Below are 22,346 nucleotides of genomic sequence, written 5' to 3'. Positions count from 1 at the left end.
ACACACACTCATACACACACACACACACATTACACAACTGTCCTATCAAAGCACACTGCAGATCATCACTGCGTGTGATGATCCTCTCCTGCATCACTTCCTGTGTATAATGTCCCTGCATTGCATCACTTCCTGTATATAACAACTCTGTACTGCATCACTTCCTGTTGCTAGCTGTCTGATAGCTTCCAGAAACCAGAAAGCAGGGAGAAAGAAAGAGAGAGATGGAGAGATTTATGGAGAGAGAGTAAGAGAGAGATGGAGAGATTTATGGAGAGAGAGTAAGAGAGAGATGGAGACATGGGGTTTGAGACCACCCACAGTTCTGAACACATCACCCCCCACCATCACACACACACCACCCCACTATCACAGCGCCGAGTCCCCCGCCCCCCTGGCCCCCCGAGTCCCCCGAGTCCCGTGTCCCCTGGCCCCCGCTCCCCTGGCCCCCCGAGTCCCCTGAGTCCCGTGTCCCCTGGCCCCCGCTCCCCTGGCCCCCCGAGTCCCCTGAGTCCCGTGTCCCCTGGCCCCCGCTCCCCTGGCCCCCCGCCCCCCTGGCCCCCCAAGCCCCCTGAGTCCCCTGGTCCCCCGCTCCCCTGGCCCCCCGTGTCCCCTGAGTCCCCTGGCCCCCCGACCCCCAAGCCACCCGTCCCCAAAGCTCCGCTCTGAAAGCCCCGCCCCCCCCCCCACCCCCCCGCTTTTCTAATTATTTGAGTCAACTTAAATTGCCACATACCCTGATATGCCATGCCCCCCCTCCCACACACACACACACTGCCCTACTTTCAGATGGCCTGACCGAGTCAGAAGTACTCAGTGTTTGTGAGCTGGAGAGAGCTGTGACTCTGTGGCCCTGTGGCTCTGTGACCCTGTGACCCTGTGGCCCTGTGGCCCTGTGGCTCTGTGACCCTGTGACTCTGTAGTAGCAGGTGTGGTAAGGGTTACAGTACAGTGTAGTAGGTGTGGTAAGGGTTACAATACAGTGTAGTAGGTGTGGTTAGGGTTACAGTACAGTGTAGTAGGTGTGGTTAGGGTTACAATACAGTGTAGTAGGTGTGGTTAGGGTTACAGTACAGTGTAGTAGGTGTGGTTAGGGTTACAGTACAGTTCAGTAGGTGTGGTTAGGGTTACAGTACAGTTCAGTAGGTGTGGTTAGGGTTACAGTACAGTTCAGTAGGCGTGGTTAGGGTTACAGTACAGTTCAGTAGGTGTGGACCTTCTTGACGTGATGATGAGGAGATCCTCTGGGGTATACAGTGACTAAGAGGCTTGGACTGGGGTGGATAATTGAGAGCACATGTTCCCCCAACTGCCTCCGTGTGGTGTGGGATGGCTGAGTGAGGCTGTGTGAGGCTGTGTGAGGCTGAGTGAGGCTGAGTGAGGCTGAATGAGGCTGAGTGAGGCTGTGTGAGGCTGAGTGAGGCTGTGTGAGGCTGTGTGAGGCTGAGTGAGGCTGAATGAGGCTGAGTGAGGCTGTGTGAGGCTGTGTGAGGCTGTGTGAGGCTGTGTTTCCCTGGGAACTTGTGACATGAGAGAGAAGCATGTGATTATCTGGTGTGACCCAGAACCGGACCAGACCCAGACCCAGACCAGACCCAGACTAACTTCCTGGGCAAGTCCAGAAATCAGAAGAACTAATTCATTGTAGCAGCTCGCATGACCTGTCTGTGAACCCCCCCCCCCTCCAGACCCCCCCAGGCCCCCCAGCCCCCCAGTCCCCCCTCCCACATCTCCCTGCAACAATGAACCCTGCAGAAGCTCAGTGATGCACTGGAGGCAGAGAATGCCTCACTTCTGCCCCCAGACATAGCTGCCTCTCTACTCTCTCTCTCTCACACACTCTCACACACTCTCACACAATCACACACACACACATACACACTCCTGGTACCAAACAACACATTGCATCGGACCAGCAGGCTGGAGGGCATTGATTGGCTGTTGCTCAATCAGGAGGAAACTCCTCCTTCTCTCTTCAGAGGGATGCAAGGTGAAGCCAGCAGATTTCTGGAGGCTCTTCTGATGGGGCTGTCTGTCCCTCACGTAAATCATCCGGTTATGGCCCTCTGGGGAGCAGCGCTACCTGAACACCAGCCAGTCAGAGGAGGCCCAGCCAGCCAGAGGAGGCCCAGCCAGTCAGAGGAGGCCCAGCCAGCCAGAGGAGGCCCAGCCAGCCAGCCAGAGGAGGCCCAGCCAACCAGAGGACGCCCAGCCAGCCAGCCAGAGGAGGCCCAGCCAGCCAGAGGAGGCCCAGCCAGTCCGAGGAGGCCCAGCCAGCCGGAGGAGGCCCAGTCAGCCAGAGGAGGCCCAGCCAGTCAGAGGAGGCCCAGCCAGTCAGAGGAGGCCCAGCCAGCCAGTCAGAGGAGGCCCAGCCAGCCAGCCAGAGGAGGCCCAGCCAGCCAGCCAGAGGAGGCCCAGCCAGTCAGAGGAGGCCCAGCCAGCCAGAGGAGGCCCAGCCAGCCAGAGGAGGCCGAGCCAGCCGGAGGAGGCCCAGCCAGTCAGAGGAGGCCCAGTCAGCCAGAGGAGGCCCAGCCAGTCAGAGGAGGCCCAGCCAGCCAGAGGAGGCCCAGCCAGCCGGAGGAGGCCCAGCCAGTCAGAGGAGGCCCAGTCAGCCAGAGGAGGCCCAGCCAGCCAGAGGAGGCCCAGCCAGCCAGAGGAGGCCCAGCCAGTCAGAGGAGGCCCAGTCAGCCAGAGGAGGCCCAGCCAGCCAGAGGAGGCCCAGCCAGTCAGAGGAGGCCCAGCCAGTCAGAGGAGGCCCAGCCAGCCAGCCACAGGAGGCCCAGTCAGCCAGAGGAGGCCCAGCCAGTCAGAGGAGGCCCAGCCAGCCAGCCAGAGGAGGCCCAGTCAGCCAGAGGAGGCCCAGCCAGCCAGAGGAGGCCCAGCCAGCCAGAGGAGGCCCAGCCAGTCAGAGGAGGCCCAGCCAGCCAGTCAGAGGTGGCCCAGCCAGTCCGAGGAGGCCCAGCCAGCCGGAGGACATTAAGTCTCCTGCTAGGGTTCTTCAGGCCTTCAGCCTCCAGGGTCTACCCTCACCTGGCCTCTACCCTCACCTGACCTCTACCCTCACCTGGCCTCTATCCTCACCTGGCCTCTATCCTCACCTGGCCTCTACCCTCACCTGGCCTCCACCCTCACCTGGCCTCTACCCTCACCTGGCCTCTACCCTCACCTGGCCTCCACCCTCACCTGGCCTCTACCCTCACCTGGCCTCTATCCTCACCTGGCCTCTACCCTCACCTGGCCTCTATCCTCACCTGGCCTCTACCCTCACCTGGCCTCCACCCTCACCTGGCCTCTACCCTCACCTGGCCTCCACCCTCACCTGGCCTCTATCCTCACCTGGCCTCTACCCTCACCTGGCCTCTACCCTCACCTGGCCTCCACCCTCACCTGGCCTCTAGCCTCTCTCCTCATTTGGACTCTCTTTTACAACCCAGCCTCTACCCAACTTCCCAACTCACGGATCATGACTGGGTTTGTTTCGAAAGTTGTAGGTCACATTGCCTATCATTTGTTGTTTATGTTCCAGAGTATAATTCATGAATTATATTCCAATGTAGCAGTGGAATTAATGTTTGTTGGAGAGTCTGCTACAAGCGCTCCCGCGCCCCATCTAGCGGCCGTGTTGAAAACTACAGTACGCATCATTGATTTGGCAAACTGCTTTGAAAGCCGCAGTCTGCACCGACATATTTTGTCCATGTCAGATCACCGTACAGTCACTATCTTCACAAGTGAGTTAAAAATGGCGGAAGCACCACCGTGGCCCAGCCGGTTCTTCTGTCACCGGTGCTCAGCCGAGATAAACCCCCGCCTCCCCGTAAGTATCAACGACATGAAGCACGAGATTACATCATATTCACGGGATGAACGTGTACCTTGTTGTTTGTCTGTACCATCTCATTGCTTTGTAACACGTAACGCTAGTGCGTCCACCTGCTACTGTAGCTAGCTGCTAGCCTAGGCTGCTAACGAAGCACATAGTAGTACGTAGGTACACAGCTAATTAGCTAACGAGCTAAAGTCTATGGTGTAGAAACTGTCTTTCTAGTAGCAGTCATCCAGAAAAACTGTTAAAGCTATTCTCAAACACGTAGCTAGAACGTTTTGCTATTTCGTTACTGCTATTGCGTTAGCTAGCGGTCTGAGTCTCCGACAGTAAGGTTGTGGGTTGACACCTGACAGCTAGCAAGCTAGCCTATCATAAACCTCATCTTTGTATTCTGCCCGGCTCCATGCAGGCAAGCTAGCCTATCATGAACCTCATCTTTGTATTCTGCCCGGCTCCATGCAGGCAAGCTAAGCTTTCTGCGGTGATATGATGGTATAAGGACCGTTAACTGGGTTGCCACCTAGATGACACTTGACCCAGTCTCCTGGTTCTAGTGGGAATGACAGTCGGGGGTAATTTACTGCTGTGTGTGTCCAGGGCTGAATGGATCTTTGCTCTGTATTCAATCTATCTCTCTCTATCTCTCTCGTGTGTGGGAGGGAGGGAGTTTGATAGCAGGGCTGATTTGACTTCTGATTTTTTGTGTGTGTGTGTGTGTGTGTGTGTGTGTGTGTGTGTGTGTGTGTGTGTGTGTGTGTGTGTGTGTGAGAGAGAGAGAGAGAGAGAGAGAGAGAGAGAGAGAGAGAGGCTGAACTGAACCGTGTGTGTGTGTGTTGCAGGACTACACGTGTCCCAGATGTGAGTCTGGCTTCATCGAGGAGCTCCTTGAGGAGGGAAGGTTTGTTTGGGGTCGGGGTCGGGGTCAGGGTCGGGGTTAGATGAGCGCTGCTGTAACTCTGGTGTTGTTTGTCTCCCTGGACAGCGCTGAAAACGGTTCCTCTGCCAGCATCACCAGCGGGGCCCAGAACCCTCTGGCCTTCGAGGTGTGTAAGACGGTCTGTGGTTCCTAAATCGGCACTCTGGAACATTTTAATATCTGGAGCAGGGTGGTATTTAAATAAAGCATTGTGTGGGGGTATTCTACCAAGGTCCCAACCTTGAGGTTCTGGTCATGTTCTCTGTGTCCGTGTTCCGGTTCCTTCCTCTAGAACGTGGAACCCCAGCAGATGTTCCCCCTCCCTCCGGGGTTTGGCCAGTTTGCACTGGGGCTGTTTGATGAGCCGGTGCTAGAAGATAACCGCGAGGCAGAGAACCGCCGGGAGAGGGAGATGGTGTCACGGCAACGCTACAGCGCAAGGCAACCACGGGTTCGCCATGGTGCAAGGAGGCAGATCGGGAGGCAGGAGGGCGTGCCCACACTGGAGGGGTGAGCGGGGGGCAGGAGGGCGTGGCCACACTGGAGGGGTGAGGGGGGGAGCAGGAGGGCGTGGCCACACTGGAGGGGTGAGGGGGGAGCAGGAGGGCGTGGCCACACTGGAGGGGTGAGGGGGGGGCAGGAGGGCGTGCCCGCACTGGAAGGGTGAGGGGGGGACTTGGGGGATAATCCGTCCCAAAGACTCCCATGACCAGATCTCTCTAGGGATCTCTCTAACCCTAACATGACTGGATCGGATCTCTCTAACCCTAACATGACTGGATCTGATCTCTCTAACCCTAACATGACTGGATCTGATCTCTCTAACCCTAACATGACCAGATCTCTCTAGGGATCTCTCTAACCCTAACATGACTGGATCTGATCTCTCTAACCCTAACATGACTGGATCTCTCTAGGGATCTTTCTAACCCTAACATGACCAGATCTCTCTAGGGATCTCTCTAACCCTAACATGACTGGATCTCTCTATCTTAACGTGACTAGATAATCTACACTTAGTAATTTTTTTAGTAGACTCACTTAGTAAGAACAGGGGCATTCCCCCGAGGCAAGTAAGATGAAGTGCCTTGCCCAAGGACACAATGTCATTTTTGCAACGCCAGGAATTGAACCGGCAACCTTCTGAGTAATAGCCCGATTCCCTAACCGCTCAGCCATCTGACTCCAACTTAACTTCTCTTTCACAAACTCACTTGTTACGCAAGCTGTGACCGTGGCAACAGTGAACATCACATTGTGTTTTTTCCGTTCCAGAATAATTCAGCAGCTGGTGAATGGAATCATTGCGCCTACGGCCATGCCTAATATGGGCGTGGGGCCTTGGTGAGTACCACATACTAACAAATAATAATATGGATTATTATTAACCCCAGGGGCAGGGCTTGTATTTCGAATCAGATCATTCGTAATAATGATGATTTTTACCACAGCAACATATAGGGGGGAATGTGAACATGTGAACTCTAGATCTGTAGTCCGGTGCTGTACCCCCTGTGTATTTCATGCTTGTACTCAAGCATGACGGGTGTGTTTGTCCCTCAGGGGGGTGCTGCACTCCAACCCTATGGACTACGCCTGGGGGGCCGGTGGTCTGGACGCCATCATCACACAGGTACCACCCTCCTCTGGTACCACCCTCCTCTGGTACCACCCTCCTCTGGTACTACCCTCCTCTGGTACCACCCTCCTCTGGTACCACCCTCCTCTGATACCACCCTCCTCTGGTACCACCCTCCTCTGGTACCACCCTCCTCTGGTACTACCCTCCTCTGGTACCACCCTCCTCTGGTACCACCCTCCTCTGGTACCACCCTCCTCTGATACCACCCTCCTCTGGTACTACCCTCCTCTGGTACCACCCTCCTCTGGTACTACCCTCCTCTGGTACTACCCTCCTCTGGTACCACCCTCCTCTGGTACTACCCTCCTCTGCTACCACCCTCCTCTGCTACCAGCCTCCTCTGCTACCACTATCCATTTGATAAAATTGTGGATGAAAACATCCTGTCTCCCCCTCTCCTCCCCGCAGCTGCTGAACCAGTTTGAGAATACAGGCCCTCCTCCAGCTGACAGGGAGAAGATTAAGACCCTGCCCTGCGTCCACATTACAGAGGAGCACGTTTGTGAGCACACACACACACACACACACAACTGGACTATCCTGCCATGGGGTTCCCTCACACAGAGAACAATGGTGCTGTATGACCTGTCACCTCTGTCTTTAGTCCACTGACCTGTGTGTGTGTGTGTGTGTGTGTGTGTGTGTGTGTGTGTGTGTGTGTGTGTGTGTGTGTGTGTGTGTGTGTGTGTGTGTGTGTGTGTGTGTGTGTGTAGGCTCAGGTCTAGAGTGTCCTGTGTGTAAGGAAGACTACAGCACAGGAGAGACAGTCAGGCAGCTTCCATGTAACCACCTGTTCCACAATGACTGCATCATCCCCTGGCTGGAGCAGGTTGGGTCCCCACACACACACACACACACACACACACACACTCCCCCTAACAGCTGTATTAAATATTACTGCTCATTACATCTTAACTGAAGTGATGACTGAAACATCTCATTCTCTCTCCGTCCCTCCCTCTCTCTGTCCCTCTCTCTTTCTCTCTCCAGCATGACACATGTCCTGTGTGCAGGATGAGTCTGAGTGGACAGAACACAGCCATGAACCCACCTGGACTATCAGGAATGAACTTCACTTCCTCCTCCTCTTCCTCTTCCTCCACTCCTCCGTCCTCTAGCTCCACCAGTCAGGACAACTCTACAGACTCCTAAAAACCTCCTCTGCCTGCCTCACCCATGACCGTGTCCCCCACCCTCCCCCTGTCTGACCCCAACTGGGGGAAGGATGCCCAGGCCTGGAGGGTTAGGGCTTGGAGGGTTAGGTCTAGGAGGCCTGGAGGGCTAGGGCTGGGAGGCCTGGAGGGTTAGGTCTAGGAGGCCTGGAGGGGTAGGGCTGGGAGGCCTGGAGGGTTAGGGCTGGGAGGCCTGGAGGGTTAGGTCTAGGAGGCCTGGAGGGCTAGGGCTGGGAGGCCTGAAGGGTTAGGGCTGGGAGGCCTGAAGGGTTAGGGCTGGGAGGCCTGGAGGGTTAGGGCTTGGAGGCCTGGAGGGCTAGGGCTGGGAGGCCTGAAGGGTTAGGGCTGGGAGGCCTGGAAGGTTAGGTCTAGGAGGCCTGGAGGGGTAGGGCTGGGAGGCCTGGAGGGTTAGGGCTGGGAGGCCTGGAGGGTTAGGTCTAGGAGGCTTGGAGGGCTAAGGATGACAGGCAGGCAGACAGACGTACTTCCCCCCAGGACCCCCTAACCTTCAGACCCCTGTCCTGTGTTGGGGTGACGGGCTGGACCCGGCCTCCTGCAGGAGGAGGAGTAAGAGGAGGAATGTGGAAGTGTTTTCGTGGCTGGATGGGATATGAAACAGGACAGTGCTGCTGTTGAACACCTTTTAGTATGGTTGTCTTCAGAGCAAGACTCTGTAGTTATTTTTCATCCAGATGATTTTTTAAACGACTGTGTGGCTGCTCAGAAAAGAAGAAAGCAAAGTCCAGGTTGTGATTATTAACCTGTCAAGTTTTTAAGTAGCGGTCGCAAGTGCTCAGTTCAAAGTCTTAATTGATTGAGATGTTGACTATTATACAATGTATGTTTGTTCAGTATTTAAAAAATGGAAAACATATTTGTACCCTCTCTCCCTACACAAACACACACACACACACACGTGCACTCAAACATAAACAACAGCTAGCTGGATGAAGGGGAAGATGAGCTTCGTTTGGCCTCTGGGTGGTTTTCACATCTGCATAGTTGTCATCATGTATAATTTCACTAGATTAAAGACATTTTTATTATCAATGTGTGATAACTTGGTTTTACGATCGTTCGCATATTATGTTTGTTTTAAGGAGTGACGGACAACTAACCCTGCCATATCTAACCCAGGTGGAGTCTGGGTTAAACCATCTCTAACCCAGGTGGGGTCTGGGTTAAACCATCTCTAACCCAGGTGGGGTCTGGGTTAAACCATCTCTAACCCAGATGAGGTCTGGGTTAAACCATCTCTAACCCAGGTGAGGTCTGGGTTAAACCATCTCTAACCCAGGTGGGGTCTGGGTTAAACCATCTCTAACCCAGGTGGAGTCTGGGTTAAACCATCTCTAACCCAGGTGGGGTCTGGGTTAAACCATCTCTAACCCAGGTGGTTTCTGGTACTCCTACCTCTGACCCACAGGGGGCAGTGCAGGCTCCAGCCCCTTCATAATGCTCCAGCTCTCAACCCATCAGCAGGCTTGTCTTCATTTGATATTGACACAAACTGCTTTGGTAAACTTCCTAGTGGACATCAGTCAGGAGCGGGAGGTCACACACACACACACACACACACACAGTGTGGAAAGGAGAGGAGTGCTGGGGAGCAGGGCTTCAGGGTTGAGAGGAAGTGAGGCTGTTCTGTTTGTCTCTTGCAGCATTGTGAGCATTGCAGCCAGAATAATCAGACAGGAAGACAACAACAGGTCCACCTTTATAACAATCAGCCGTGTCGGACTTGTCTTTGTTCGGGAGGGGATGTGCTTGATTACATTAGATCACATCCTTAAGGCGGCCAGGGAACATGAAGAGGCCAGGGAACATGAAGAGGCCAGGGAACATGAAGAGGCCAGGGAACATGGTGAGGCCAGGGAACATGAAGAGGCCAGGGTACATGGTGAGGCCAGGGAACATGAAGAGGCCAGGGAACATGAAGAGGCCAGGGAACATGGTGAGGTATGTGTTTTCTGTGCATGCTGACTTCCTACTCCCAGAGGAGTTATTCCTGTCTAGAGCAGAGCTGCTGTCTGGTTCTAGTGAGGTCCAGCCACAGATGTAAATCGTAGGGGACATTTTCATGTAGAGCAGGGCAATATTTAAATAACCTTTTAATTGTATTTATTTTGTATTACAGTGGTCTTATGAAGTTATGGCCCCGTTGCTGACTTTCTGTACTTTAGTTTACACTTTGATGTATCGTGTGTTAAAAAAAAAGAAAGAATTGACAATCACAAACAGAAATCATGGGACATTTGGTGTGTATTTGTGAACCTGTGTATTTTTATTTGATGGTGTGTGGGTGTGTTCGCGCTAGACGTATAGATTGGTGTTTTAACATTTGTTTTTCCTTTGCTGTGCTTTGGGGGTTTCTTCCTTCCATATTATCTGCCAACTGAGTAAAATCTCACATCTGTTCATAAAATAAAAAAATCTGATGATGACTGATCTTGGGCCACTGGTCTGATATGGGTTAGGGGTTTGGGCTACGGGTCTGATATGTTGTCGTGATCTGTGTCAAGCCCCACAAATTCAGTGGCTGTACGTGCTGCCGGCCCTAGTCATGACGTAAGCGCGTGAGGAGCAAATAGAGGACGACCAACTCCGGGCGACACTAGCAGGCAGCGCCTCCGAAACATTCAGTCGAACAAATAACGCGAATTATAGTTTATCATCGAAGAGTTTAAAATCCAAGCGAACATTGTGAACATGAAGCTCCTGTGGGTATTAGGTGCCCTGCTGTGCGTGTACCGTGCCAGTGGATCAACAGGTAAGGTTTAACACGAGTGCTCTCATGTTGGCTAACCACATTAGCAAGCAAATGAGTTAGCTAGCTGGCTAACGTTAGCAAGCCAACACCATTTCAATTATTGACGATGACATACTTTTCCATTTCAAGATGGTTTAGGTACGGACATGTGTATTGCAAGTCGTGTGTGAGTGAATTGTTTATTTACCACTAAACGCTTAAAATGATCGTTTTAATGTCAGCTACATTGCTAGCTCCTGTAAGGTTATTTATGACGAGACGTGTTTAGCTGGGAAAGCCGGGTGTGGGGCAGTAAACTACCGGACAGGCACGCGATCATCGACGGTCTATAGGAATAGTCGCCCATTTAGTTTACTTCAATATTTAGCTGAACGTGAAACATCCATGAAATGAGACTTCGACGTGCCCTATTTATAGGTTAACAGGTTATAGTGATTTTTTGGTCATTAGCAACGATGATTTGCTGAATGTGTTGAGAGCCTGCTGTGTATAATTAGCTACTTTATGCTAATTGCATCCGTGAAATGTGCGGTGTTTTTTTTAAATTTAGGAATCGTAACAATTATTTCAGTAGGTAATTGGGCAAATCAATAGGTATGGTCGAAGTTGCTCAAGATGTGTCCGGGATGATATCGTTGGATGTAGTCCTGATATGCCGCTCAAAACAGAGTGGAAAACAACGTATTGCAATTTCATTTCAGTCTATTGAGACCACATGAACTTCGACCTCTACAGTATTTGGCCTGTAATCGGGTAACTCAATCCAGTCTCACCCAATTCTGTTGCAAATGTGAAAAGGCAGTAAGCTAGTAGTTTCCCAGTAAGCTTCTGTTCTCAAACCGGTGTGAACTAGTTCTCCTGCTGGGTTGTTGGAACAGGACTAAAGGACCAGCCTGTAGTGTTTCTTCCTGTCGAAGCAGCTACTTTGTACCCCAGTAATCATACACAGTCAACATTTACAGTAAAGGAATCTAGACGCTTTTATCCAAAGCTATGTTAAAATAGTGTTTTGAGAAAGTACATAATGAGATGAACACTAACTTGATGCTGCGGTGAGCAGAGTGGTTGTGGTGGAAAGCTGCTGTTGAGTGGTTCCCCGTGTCACAGGACAGGCCTGTTGTTGTGTGTAGAGAGTATTAGGGTAATCTAATTATAGCGCTCCAGCTCAGCCTCTGTTAAGGAATGGGAGCTTTGCTGTAAACTTTCTCAGCCTCCAGCCATGACTGTCCACAAGTTACGCAATGCTATACTGAGTGGTTCATTCAGCTCCTCCATCACACATTCACCCAAACTACTGGGCCTCCCTCTTTGCTACTGGGCTGGTGGGTGGCTTTCTCTCTCTGTCTCTCTCTCTCTCTGTCTCTCTCTCTGTCTCTCTCTCTGTGTGTGTCTTTCTCTCTCTCTGTGTGGCTCTCTCTCTCTCTGTGTGGCTCTCTCTCTCTCTGTGTGGCTCTCTCTCTCTCTCTCTCTCTCTCTCTCTCTCTGTGTGGCTCTCTCTCTCTGTGTGTCTCTCTCTCTCTCTGCGTGGCTCTCTCTTTCTGTGTGGCTCTCTCTTTCTGTGTGGCTCTCTCTTTCTGTGTGGCTCTCTCTTTCTGTGTGGCTCTCTCTTTCTGTGTGGCTCTCTCTTCCTGTGTGGCTCTCTGTGTGGCTCTCTCTCTCTGTGTCTCTCCCCTAATTTACTCTCAATCTCTGGTTCACCACATAACTCAGGAATGTGGTCTGTGTAGAAGGCTAACATACGTTTATGTAACATACTACTGCTGATATCACTGATGCCTTTTTCAGTCAAATAAGGGTACTGCTCGATATGGCTGGGTACAGATTGTTCAGGGCTGCGTTCTGGAATGTTCTGATCATGCGCCTCATCCCAGACTGCATCATTGTTTTCACGGCCGTAGCTACCGTTGCCCGGGACCTGACTTGTGCATGACCCCCTGAGTTGGTCAGGCTTTACTGTTGGAACTCCTGTGACAGGTGCTATAGCTAGGGTCAGATTCAGCCCATGTCGAATCATATGATGTATTGATTAATATGTAAATATAATGTGTCGCTATCAGTTCACCAGCCATTTTGGCCTGAGGTATTTCTGGTTGTTCATCATGACCGTGCTTGCAGTTCCAGGGTCTGTCTGTCCTGTAGCTCATTAACCAGAACCTTCTCAGCCTGCTGCCATGGTGACACTGTCGGCCTGTTCTAGAACCCTGGGGAGGAGGGGACGGACCCAGAGGGAGTTCTGAGAAGTCAGATTGCTAGGCTAGCTAATCATCACCAGGACTTCCTGGGTTTATCAAACAATTACGATTTGATTACAGCTCCTCTCCACCCTGCCCAGCTCCACTCCACCCTGCCCAGCTCCTCTCCACCCTGCCCAGCTCCTCTCTCCTCTCCACCCTGCCCAGCTCCTCTCTCCTCTCCACCCTGCCCAGCTCCTCTCCACCCTGCCCAGCTCCTCTCCACCCTGCCCAGCTCCTCTCCACCCTGCCCAGCTCCTCTCCACCCTGCCCAGCTCCTCTCCACCCTGCCCAGCTCCTCTCCACCCTGCCCAGCTCCTCTCCACCCTGCCCAGCTCCTCTCCACCCTGCCCAGCTCCTCTCCACCCTGCCCAGCTCCTCTCCACCCTGCCCAGCTCCTCTCCACCCTGCCCAGCTAACCCTAACCCTGCTAAGAGAGCCTTGTTGTCGACCAGGTTTCACACAAACGCCAAGAACAGGGGCCACTCCCTCCGTCTCCTCCTCTCTCCGACACGGGGAGTGGTCCTACAACAATAAACATGGTTATTGTGTTCCAGACACCCCCCCCCCCCCCCCCCCCCCCCCCTGTTCAAGTGTTGATCTCCTGGCAGCAGGTTGATATTGTGCTGTGTGGAGAGGGCAGGGCTGTGTGCTGTGTGGAGAGGGCAGCGGGAGCACATATGGACAGACTGTGTGTTGTTGCTCCAGTGAGCCCCACCCAGGCTGTAAATCCTCTGTAGAATGTCCCCGGTAGGAGACACATGCCCTCCTGGGCCCCCAGCCCCCCCTCAAGGCCTTTCATGTTCCCTGCCAGGTGTAACCAGTATGGGGTCATCCTAACCCTTATCCCATCATGTGGTTACTGGCTTCTCATGGTATTTTACCGCCCTTGAAATATATATTTTTTGTATCCTGTCTTTCCATTGAATGCATTTGATGAATTAATTGAGTTTATGTTTAGTACATTTTGCTGCATGTGCTGTTCGTCTGTCTTTTCTGAGTGCTCACTGCCTTCTCACGGTGTTACACATATTTCTTCATATCATTTGCATAATGTTTTCATACTGAATGTTTGCCTTATCTTGATGGCAGGACTCAACCCTCTCATCTGTGACTTATATTAATCTTTTCTGTTTTTCTGTTTCTTTCTTTTGATTTTGCCTGCTGGTCTTTTCCATCTCACATTTCATCACCACTGGCCCTCCCCACACCCACCCCAAATCAATATCAATCCATTAACTGCCATCACTGTTCGGCCTTCTGCCTGTACTCCCTGTACCCCCCTGGCTCTTCTCTACTGGGCCTGCCCCCCCCCCCCCCCCCCCTGGCTCTTCTCTACTGGGCCTGCCCCCCCCCCCCCCCAGCTGGTTTCATTAAGTCGCCCCTGTCCCAGATGAAGCTGCTGGGAGGCTGGGCGGAGCTGCAGTGTGAGGTGGTGGGGGACCCCCTCCCAGAGGTGCAGTGGTGGTTCGTGGAGGGCCATGGCCCCGAGGAGACGCTGGTGCAGCTGTTTGACGGGGCGCGTGACGACCGCATGGCCATTAACGCCACCTATGTAGCCCACGCCACCAGCTCCGTCGTCCTCAGAAACCTCTCCCTCTCAGACTCGGGCACGTACGAGTGCCGCGCCTCCAACGACCCCGACCGCAACGAGCTGAAGAAGACGCCCAAGATTAAGTGGATCCGCTCCCAGGCCAACGTCCTGGTGTTCCAACGTGAGTGGAGGAGGGTGGAGCACCATGCCCCTCCCCCTCCCTGTAAAGAGGACTGGGATTGGTCCATCCCCTGTCAATCAACCTCCTGACCCCTGACCTCCACCTTGCTCCTCCCCACAACCCCCCCCTCACACACCCCTAGACCAGCCAATAGAGTACCTCCTCCAGACTGTCTCTCCTAGCCTCTCTCCTCCCCCAGGAGAACTGTCTCCTAGCCTCTCTCCTCCCCCAGGAGAACTGTCTCCTAGCCTCTCTCCTCCCCCAGGAGAACTGTCTCCTAGCCTCTCAGCCTCCTGTCTCCTGTGTGTCCTAGCTGGGGCATAGCTGTGTTCCTGTGCTAGAGGTGTGCTGCGGTTAGCTGTGATGTCATTAGGCAGGTCAAAGGTCAGGGTCCGAGTCTTGTCTTGTCTCTTGGTCTCAGACGGCATGTGATGACCTATGACCTTTGAACCCTACACACTTCCTGTAGTGTGGATGACCTCTGTGTTGTAGAGCTTTGTAGACACGCCTTCCTCTCAGAACCCCTCGACTGTCCTCCATCAAGACATCCTCATGAATACAGCTGTTAGCCTAACCCTAACTGTTCAAGATACAGGGAGGTTAGAGAGGTTACTAATGATGGTGTGTGTGTCCTCAGAGCCCCCGATAGTGACGGACCCTGCGGAGGTGAGTAACCAGACCTCTGCTGTGCTGAGCTGCAACCTGACGGCTCCCACCTCCCCCATCAAGGGCAGCTTCTGGAAGAAGAATGACCAGGAGCTGGAGGGGACCAGGCAGAGTAACGACCTGGCCTACATTGAACTGACGTAGGTCCTGCCGGGGGACAATACCTCTGGGGGAGGGGAAGAATTCTCTCTCTGTTCGCAGCGAGGGCTGGTTGCAGGCTGCTCTGCTAGTAGCGTTGCAGGCTGCTCTGCTAGTAACGTTGCAGGCTGCTCTGCTAGTAGCGTTGCAGGCTGCTCTGCTAGTAGCGTTGCAGGCTGCTCTGCTAGTAGCGTTGCAGGCTGCTCTGCTAGTAGCGTTGCAGGCTGCTCTGCTAGTAGCGTTGCAAGCTGCTCTGCTAGTAGCGTTGCAGGCTGCTCTGCTAGTAGCGTTGCAGGCTGCTCTGCTAGTAGCGTTGCAGGCTGCTCTGCTAGTAGCGTTGGCAGCAGGGAGAGAGTGGCTCCAGCTCTTTGTGCTCTTTCCCTCTGTGACCTTAATTCCATATCAGTGAGAGAGAGAGGGGAGTGGGAGAGAGAGGGAAGTGGGAGAGAGGGGGGAGTGGGAGAGAGGGGGGAGTGGGAGAGCGAGGGGAGTGGGAGAGCGAGGGGAGTGGGAGAGAGAGGGGAGTGGGAGAGAGAGGGGAGTGGGAGAGAGGGGGGAGTGGGAGAGAGGGGGGAGTGGGAGAGAGAGGGGCGAGTGGGAGAGAGGGGAGTGGGAGAGAGGGGGGAGTGGGAGAGAGGGGGGGGAGTGGGAGAGAGGGGGGGGAGTGGGAGAGAGAGGGGGGAGTGGGAGAGAGAGGGGGGGAGTGGGAGAGAGGGGGGAGTGGGAGAGGGGGGGAGTGGGAGAGGGGGGGGAGTGGGAGAGAGGGGGGAGTGGGAGAGAGGGGGGAGTGGGAGAGAGAGGGGGGAGTGGGAGAGAGAGGGGGGAGTGGGAGAGAGAGGGGGGAGTGGGAGAGAGAGGGGGGAGTGGGAGAGGGGGGGAGAGAGGGGGGAGTGGGAGAGAGGGGGGAGTGGGAGAGAGAGGGGAGTGGGAGAGAGAGGGGAGTGGGAGAGAGGGGGGGGAGTGGGAGAGAAAGGGGGAGTGGGAGAGAGGGGGGGAGTGGGAGAGAGAGGGGAGTGGGAGAGAGAGGGGAGTGGGAGAGAGGGGGGGGAGTGGGAGAGAGGGGGGAGTGGGAGAGAGGGGGGAGTGGGAGAGAGGGGGAGTGGGAGAGAGGGGGGGGCTGAACAGGGGAAGGAGAGAGGAGCCATGCAGAGGAAGCACACTGGTCAGGGTTAGGGTTAGGGTTAGGGTTAGGGTTAGGGTTAGGGTTAGGGTCAGGGTTAGGGTTAGGGTTAGGGTCAGGGTTAGGGTTAGGGTTAGGGTTAGGGTTAGGGTTAGGTCTGGTCTCTCACTTCATCAAACAACAAGTGGGTTATCAATGTTCATCATGTGTTCTTTAGCTTGACCTTATCATCTCTCCCTCTTCCCTCTCCCTCCAGCCTGACCAAGATCAGCGCCCAGAAGGGGGGGCAGTATGAGTGTGTGTTTGTCACTGAGCCCCAGGTCTCCAAGGTCATAGAGGTCAAGAGTAAGTTCCTCCTCTGTCTTTGTCTGATCTGCCTCAACCCTAACCCTTGTCTTCATCTTCAGTGACGAATGTTTCTGCAATGTTGGCGTAGTTGATGTGTGTTTTCAGCCATCTGGTGACCACTGACCTGTGTGTGTGTGTGTGCGCAGCTCCTCTCCACGTGTCGGCCTACAAGCACTCTGAGCAGGGGAACGAGCGTGACCGTGGGGTGATGGTGTGTCATGGTTACGGGTACCCGCTGCCCACCGACTGGGCCTGGAGGAAGATACAGCCTGACGGCTCTCCCTTAGTACGTCTGCTGCTCCCTCTGGGAGGGGGGCGTGTGTGTGGGTGTGTGTGTGTCAGAGCAGGCGTGTGTGTGTGTGTGTGTCAGAGCAGGCGTGTGTGTGTGTGTGTCAGAGCAGGCGTGTGTGTGTGTGTGTGTCAGAGCAGGCGTGTGTGTGTGTGCGTGTGTGTCAGAGCAGGCGTGTGTGTGTGTGTGTGTGTCAGAGCAGGCGTGTGTGTGTGTGTGTGTGTCAGAGCAGGCGTGTGTGTGTGTGTGTCAGAGCAGGCGTGTGTGTGTGCGTGTGCTAGCTTGTAACCAGAGTGTGCTTCCCCCCCAGGCCATCGCCAACGCCACCCTGGACAAGTATGAGATCAAGACGACCCCCAACAAAACCACCCTGTCCATCCTGGACCTGGACATGGAGCAGGACATGGGCGACTACGAGTGCCAGGCCACCAGTGAGCTGGGGATGGCCTCTGACAAGATTCACCTGCGCGTGCGCTCCCGCCTGGCTGCCCTGTGGCCCTTCCTGGGCATCGTGGCCGAGGTCATCATCCTGGTCACCATCATCTTCATCTATGAGAAGAGAAGAACACCTGATGAGATCAGTGACGGTACGAAGCAGTACTACCCCCCCCCCCCCACCTCCTCCTAACTCCCCCAACCTCCTCCTACCTCCCCCCAACTCCTCCTAACTCCCCCCAACTCCTCCTAACTCCTCCCACCTCCTCCTAACTCCCCTCACCTCCTCCTAACTCCCCCCACCTCCTAACTCCCCCCCACCTCCTCCTAACTCCCCCCACCTCCTCCTATCTCCCCTCACCTCCTCCTAACTCCCCCCACCTCCTCCTAACTCCCCCCACCTCCTCCTAACCCCCCCCACCTCCTCCTAACCCCCCCCACCTCCTCCTAACCCCCCCCACCTCCTCCTAACCCCCCCCACCTCCTCCTAACCCCCCCCACCTCCTCCTAACCCCCCCCACCTCCTCCTAACTCCTCGTCCTAACTCCTCCCCCCACCTCCTCTTAACTCTTCCCCCACCTCCTCTTAACTCTTCCCCCCACCTCCTCCTAACTCCTCCTCCTAACTCCTCCCCCCACGTCCTCCTAACTCCCCCCCTTGCTCCTCCTAACTCCCCACCTCCTATCTAACTACCCTAAATACCTTCAGTTCTTACCAACAGCAGTAAGCGAGAGTGAAGGTAGCAGGGTTGTTAGTGACCCTCTCCTGCCTCCTAGTGGAGTCATCCTGCAAGTGTTTGAGTTAGGGCTGGGCGATAAATCGATAAAAATATCTATAGAAGTAATGACTTCCCCCGATAAAGATATCGTAACATTAATTCATTTTCAATAATATCGATAATGTCGATAGAGAATAATTAGGAATAGCAGTCCATTTAATTTCTGTGATGCAGCAGGAAGTTGCAGAGAAATGGTAGCCTACGCTCACTAAAATATACTGACTGAGCACCTCGAGTGGAGTAGCTAATGTTAACCGCATGTTAAACAGTGGCAGCGACAGCCATGGTGAGGGAGCAACTTCCAATGAAGAAATTATTGATAAAAAGGTTAGTCTTCTTCAGTTATTTGGAAGTTGTTTGGCTTTTTGAAATCCGACAAAGAGCAGAGCAATGTTCGGTGCAAACAGGTGAAGTAAACAAACAGGTGGTTAAGTCTGGTAATACGACAAACTGCAAATGTGGACTTCTTGTTGACCTCGACCTACGGTCTCGGTTAACAACCGTTTTAACAAATCTCTGCTTACAAAGGTGTTGGTAGATCTGTCGAAAGTCCATATTTGTTTTTTTATATAATATAACAACACATTCCCAAATCAAACACAATGAATCTGTAGCAGACGCCATGTTGTCAACATCTCCAAGGAAACCGCTTGCTAGGTCCGTAAATCGTTGCGGACTTCTTAGAATGTCTCTGGACCAATAAGAACAGCGTATTGGTCCAATTATAATACTAATATATAAGAAACCTTTTTTTACCACCTGAAGCAAAATCACTCGTTGGAACATGCAGCAAGTGTGTGTTTGCACCAAGGTATTGATCAAAAGCTTAAGTTACTTGACCCCAGGTACGTGCTCCCTGGCCGCAAACATTTCTCTCACACCGCGCTGCCTAAACTTGATGGCGAGTGTAGGGGAAAAGTTGAGGAAGAGACTTATTTGGCTACTACTACAGATCTGTGGTCTATCGTTTAATTATCGTTATCGAATGTAAATACAAATATCTACATCGATAATTTTTTACCCTTATCGCCCAGCCCTAGTTTGAGTGCTGAAGATGGTGCATAAACTACTGATCTGAACATGATACAAATATTCAAAATGCTTACATCCTTTTATTCTTTTAGTTCTGCCTGTTCTAGTCCTTCTGTTGATGCCATTTGTCCAAACTTCTTTTTTATGATTTCATGTTTTGATTTCTCTTGCTGCTGTGTTGTGGTAAGTGACCCAGACTGCATGCAGCTGAGCAAGCTGTGGGAGTGGGAATGCTCTGCCTTCATACTCACTTCTGCTGACCCCATGCTGACCTCTGACTGGCCCCGCCTGACCGGCCCCGCCTGACCAATCAGAACCCCCCAGATCCCAACCTGGCCTCCAATCAGTGTGGCCAGTTAGAGGGGATGGAGGTTATTCTTGCTTGTCCTGACAGTCTAATGGGGTTGTGGTTTGCTAAGAGGATGATAGGGGGAGGAAGGTGGAGGGTTGAGGGTGTAGAAGGGAGAAAGGCTGGTGTTTGTTACTGCATGCATCGTGCATGCTGACCACGCATGGCCAGTGATGCTGTCAGACGTTCCAGCTCCATTTTCATCATCGCCATGACGACGACGTGCTCTACCTCTGCTGTAACCTTGGACGACCAGCTCAGGTGTCCCTGTGGACTCACCTGTGCTGCAGCACCTCCCCCTCCCCGTCATCTGTGTGGTTTCCATGGTTACCGCGGGGTCTCTACACAGCTGCGTTGGGGGGCCTGGCCTCGTGGGGCTAAGGGGAAACGATACATATATATAAAATGATGGGATGACTGCAGCGGTGCCGTTGACATGGCGACGCAGCCGGGCATGGGCATGCTTAGTCAGGGTGGTCTTTGACATCAGCATGGTGTCACTAACAGTTGTTAGGGGTGTGGCATTGTGTCACTAACAGTTGTTAGGGGTGTGGCATTGTGTCACTAACAGTTGTTAGGGGTGTGGCATTGTGTCGCTAACAGTTGTTAGGGGTGTGGCATTGTGTCACTAACAGTTGTTAGGGGTGTGTGGGAGCGAGTAACACTGGACCTGGAACTTCCTGGTTGGGAATAGCATGCTGGTGTTAGAGCTCTGTCTGTCTGTTTAACAGTGTGTTGCATCTCCTCTCCCTCTCTCTGTGTCTCTCTCCGTGCGTGCGCTGGTGTAGATGATGACTCAGGATCTGCTCCTCTGTAAGTATTGCTCTCCTTCTGTTTACCAGTACACGGGGAGGGTTGGGCTGGTGTTCTGCAGGGACCAGGGGTGGGCTGGTGTTCTGCAGGGACCAGGCTGCAGGGACCAGGGGTGGGCTGGTGGGACCAGGGGTGGGCTGGTGGGACCAGGGGTGGGCTGGTGTTCTGCAGGGACCAGGGGTGGGCTGGTGTTCTGCAGGGACCAGGGGTGGGCTGGTGGGACCAGGGGTGGGCTGGTATTCTGCAGGGACCAGCCCAAACAGGTCTTCTCTGGTTTCCCAGGAAGAGCAACTCCACCAACCACAAGGAGAAGAACGTCCGGCAGAGGAACTCTAACTAGGAGGGGAGAGAGGTGAGCAGGACTTGTGCTTCTACTGAACATCTGCTGGTGGTCTGCACATCTAACCATCTCTTTCCCTTCCTCCTCTCTTTTCCTCCCCCCTCCTCTTTCTCTACCTCCTGCTGGGTCCCTCCCTCCCTCCACAAGGTTCCTGGTGACTCCTGTCCAGGGTATGGGAGCATCAAAATGCTGTGTGGCACATAATCTAGTGCACCCCGCAATCTTTAAATATCTTTCTTTTTTGCTTGAGTGTCATTGTGTTGACTGGTCTCCCTCCCTCCAGGCTGGGTGTGTAGCCAGCACTGCATGACTTATTCTTGACGTTCTAGAAGTGTTTGTCTGTAGTAATACGTTGTAGCGTTGCCATAGGAATGTTGTCTTGGTGGTTCTGTTGACACCAGGCCTGTGAAGCCAGTCTGCACCCTTCACCTCTAGACCCAGAGCACTGTCTGATCCTAAACCCATCAGAACTGTGTATTAAGGCCTTAACACCCCCCTCCCACCACCACCACCTGCCCATCTTCCTCATCCTCCACCCCTGAGCGTATTCAGAGTTTTAAAAACACATCAATGTGCTCCACCTTCTGATTCTACTGTGTGAGAATACCCTGTTTAAATAAAGAATTATTGACCTGTTTTATATTTCTGATGTTTGTAGTTTCAGTTGTCTTGCTTTGTTTGCCATACAAACATCTACAGTAGTACCTGTATAAGTCTATAGGAGTACATTATTGGGTCAGGTTATGGTCAGCTAATGGCTATATGGAAAATTGATGTTTTCTTGAAAGCTAGTGAATCAGTTCTGCCTCTCAAATGTTTCTGGTCTTCTACAAGATGCGTGTCAGCTCAGAAGCTGCTGGGTTAGTGACACCCTAACCCATCTGCTGCACCAACATGATTATTGTGACTGGGTGCGTCTTGTCGCACATCTGGAAAACCTTTTTAATAGAAATATGTAAATTATTTTGCCTAGCAAGTAACCAAGCAAGTAGATTGAACACTGTTAACTGTACCAACTTGCACCACCTTAATAAAAGTTGATTTGATTTTAAAAGATTACTGTCTTTTTGGTAACTGATTTGATTTATTTGTATCAGTATAGTAATGATGTTGGGGTAAGTGATTAGATCAGTATAATAAGTAAATAGTAATATTATTATAATGTAGTTTTATCATTCAGGACTAGAGCCAGAAGCAGCAGGATCTCTGGAGTCAGTAACACCACCCAAGCAGCGTCACAGCATGAAAGACATGGTAGCAGCGTCACAGCACGGAGGACATGGTAGCAGCGTCACAGCATGGAAGACATGGTAGCAGCGTCACAGCACGGAGGACATGGTAGCAGCGTCACAGCATGGAGGACATGGTAGCAGCGTCACAGCACGGAGGACATGGTAGCAGCGTCACAGCATGAAAGACATGGTAGCAGCGTCACAGCACGGAGGACATGGTAGCAGCGTCACAGCATGGAGAACATGGTAGCAGCGTCACAGCACGGAGGACATGGTAGCAGCGTCACAGCATGGGGGACATGGTAGCAGCGTCACAGCATGGGGGACATGGTAGCAGCGTCACAGCATGGAGGACATGGTAGCAGCATCACAGCATGGAAGACATGGTAGCACCGTCACAGCATGGAGGACATGGTAGCAGCGTCACAGCATGGAGGACGTGGTAGCAGCATCACAGCATGGAGGACATGGTAGCAGCGTCACAGCATGGAGGACATGGTAGCAGCCTCACAGCATGGAGGACGTGGTAGC

At 53.1% G+C, this 22,346-nt stretch overlaps 2 protein-coding genes across 3 annotated transcripts; both read left to right on the top strand.

Annotated features, from left to right (window-relative positions):
• Window positions 1-3,708: 3,708 nt before the first annotated feature.
• On the top strand, window positions 3,709-8,609 carry rnf126 (ring finger protein 126). Its single transcript, XM_047051190.1, has 9 exons — window positions 3,709-3,817; window positions 4,669-4,727; window positions 4,812-4,872; window positions 5,038-5,255; window positions 6,021-6,089; window positions 6,309-6,378; window positions 6,796-6,889; window positions 7,101-7,216; window positions 7,378-8,609. The coding sequence occupies exons 1-9, from the start codon at window positions 3,743-3,745 to the stop codon at window positions 7,537-7,539; spliced, it is 924 nt and encodes a 307-aa protein (XP_046907146.1). The 5' UTR covers window positions 3,709-3,742; the 3' UTR covers window positions 7,540-8,609.
• Window positions 8,610-10,132: 1,523 nt separating this feature from the next.
• On the top strand, window positions 10,133-21,639 carry bsg (basigin). 2 transcript variants are annotated; one of them, XM_047051192.1, is made up of 8 exons: window positions 10,133-10,329; window positions 14,913-15,081; window positions 16,456-16,544; window positions 16,694-16,833; window positions 17,147-17,423; window positions 20,231-20,243; window positions 20,526-20,595; window positions 20,731-21,639. In XM_047051192.1, the coding sequence occupies exons 1-7, from the start codon at window positions 10,269-10,271 to the stop codon at window positions 20,581-20,583; spliced, it is 807 nt and encodes a 268-aa protein (XP_046907148.1). In that variant the 5' UTR covers window positions 10,133-10,268; the 3' UTR covers window positions 20,584-20,595; window positions 20,731-21,639. The 2 variants fall into 2 exon arrangements, with proteins under 2 accessions (XP_046907148.1, XP_046907147.1); XM_047051191.1 differs by having other exon boundaries at window positions 20,219-20,243.
• Window positions 21,640-22,346: the final 707 nt, after the last annotated feature.

The sequence above is a fragment of the Hypomesus transpacificus genome, unplaced genomic scaffold (genome assembly GCF_021917145.1).
Source record: "Hypomesus transpacificus isolate Combined female unplaced genomic scaffold, fHypTra1 scaffold_139, whole genome shotgun sequence".
Taxonomy (NCBI): Eukaryota; Metazoa; Chordata; class Actinopteri; order Osmeriformes; family Osmeridae; genus Hypomesus; species Hypomesus transpacificus.
This window is presented reverse-complemented; position numbering and strand designations above follow the sequence as displayed.

What these genes read in the sequence shown, in the direction of transcription:
- rnf126 (XM_047051190.1), top strand. Translation starts at nt 3,743, where the DNA reads ATGGCGGAAGCACCACCGTGGCCCAGCCGGTTCTTCTGTCACCGGTGC. An exon ending in AGATAAACCCCCGCCTCCCC is followed by an intron (nt 3,818 to 4,668) that starts GTAAGTATCAAC and finishes TGTGTGTTGCAG; the next exon opens with GACTACACGTGTCCCAGATG. An exon ending in AATATGGGCGTGGGGCCTTG is followed by an intron (nt 6,090 to 6,308) that starts GTGAGTACCACA and finishes TTTGTCCCTCAG; the next exon opens with GGGGGTGCTGCACTCCAACC.
- bsg (XM_047051191.1), top strand. Translation starts at nt 10,269, where the DNA reads ATGAAGCTCCTGTGGGTATTAGGTGCCCTGCTGTGCGTGTACCGTGCC. An exon ending in CAAGGTCATAGAGGTCAAGA is followed by an intron (nt 16,545 to 16,693) that starts GTAAGTTCCTCC and finishes GTGTGTGCGCAG; the next exon opens with CTCCTCTCCACGTGTCGGCC. An exon ending in AGCCTGACGGCTCTCCCTTA is followed by an intron (nt 16,834 to 17,146) that starts GTACGTCTGCTG and finishes CTTCCCCCCCAG; the next exon opens with GCCATCGCCAACGCCACCCT.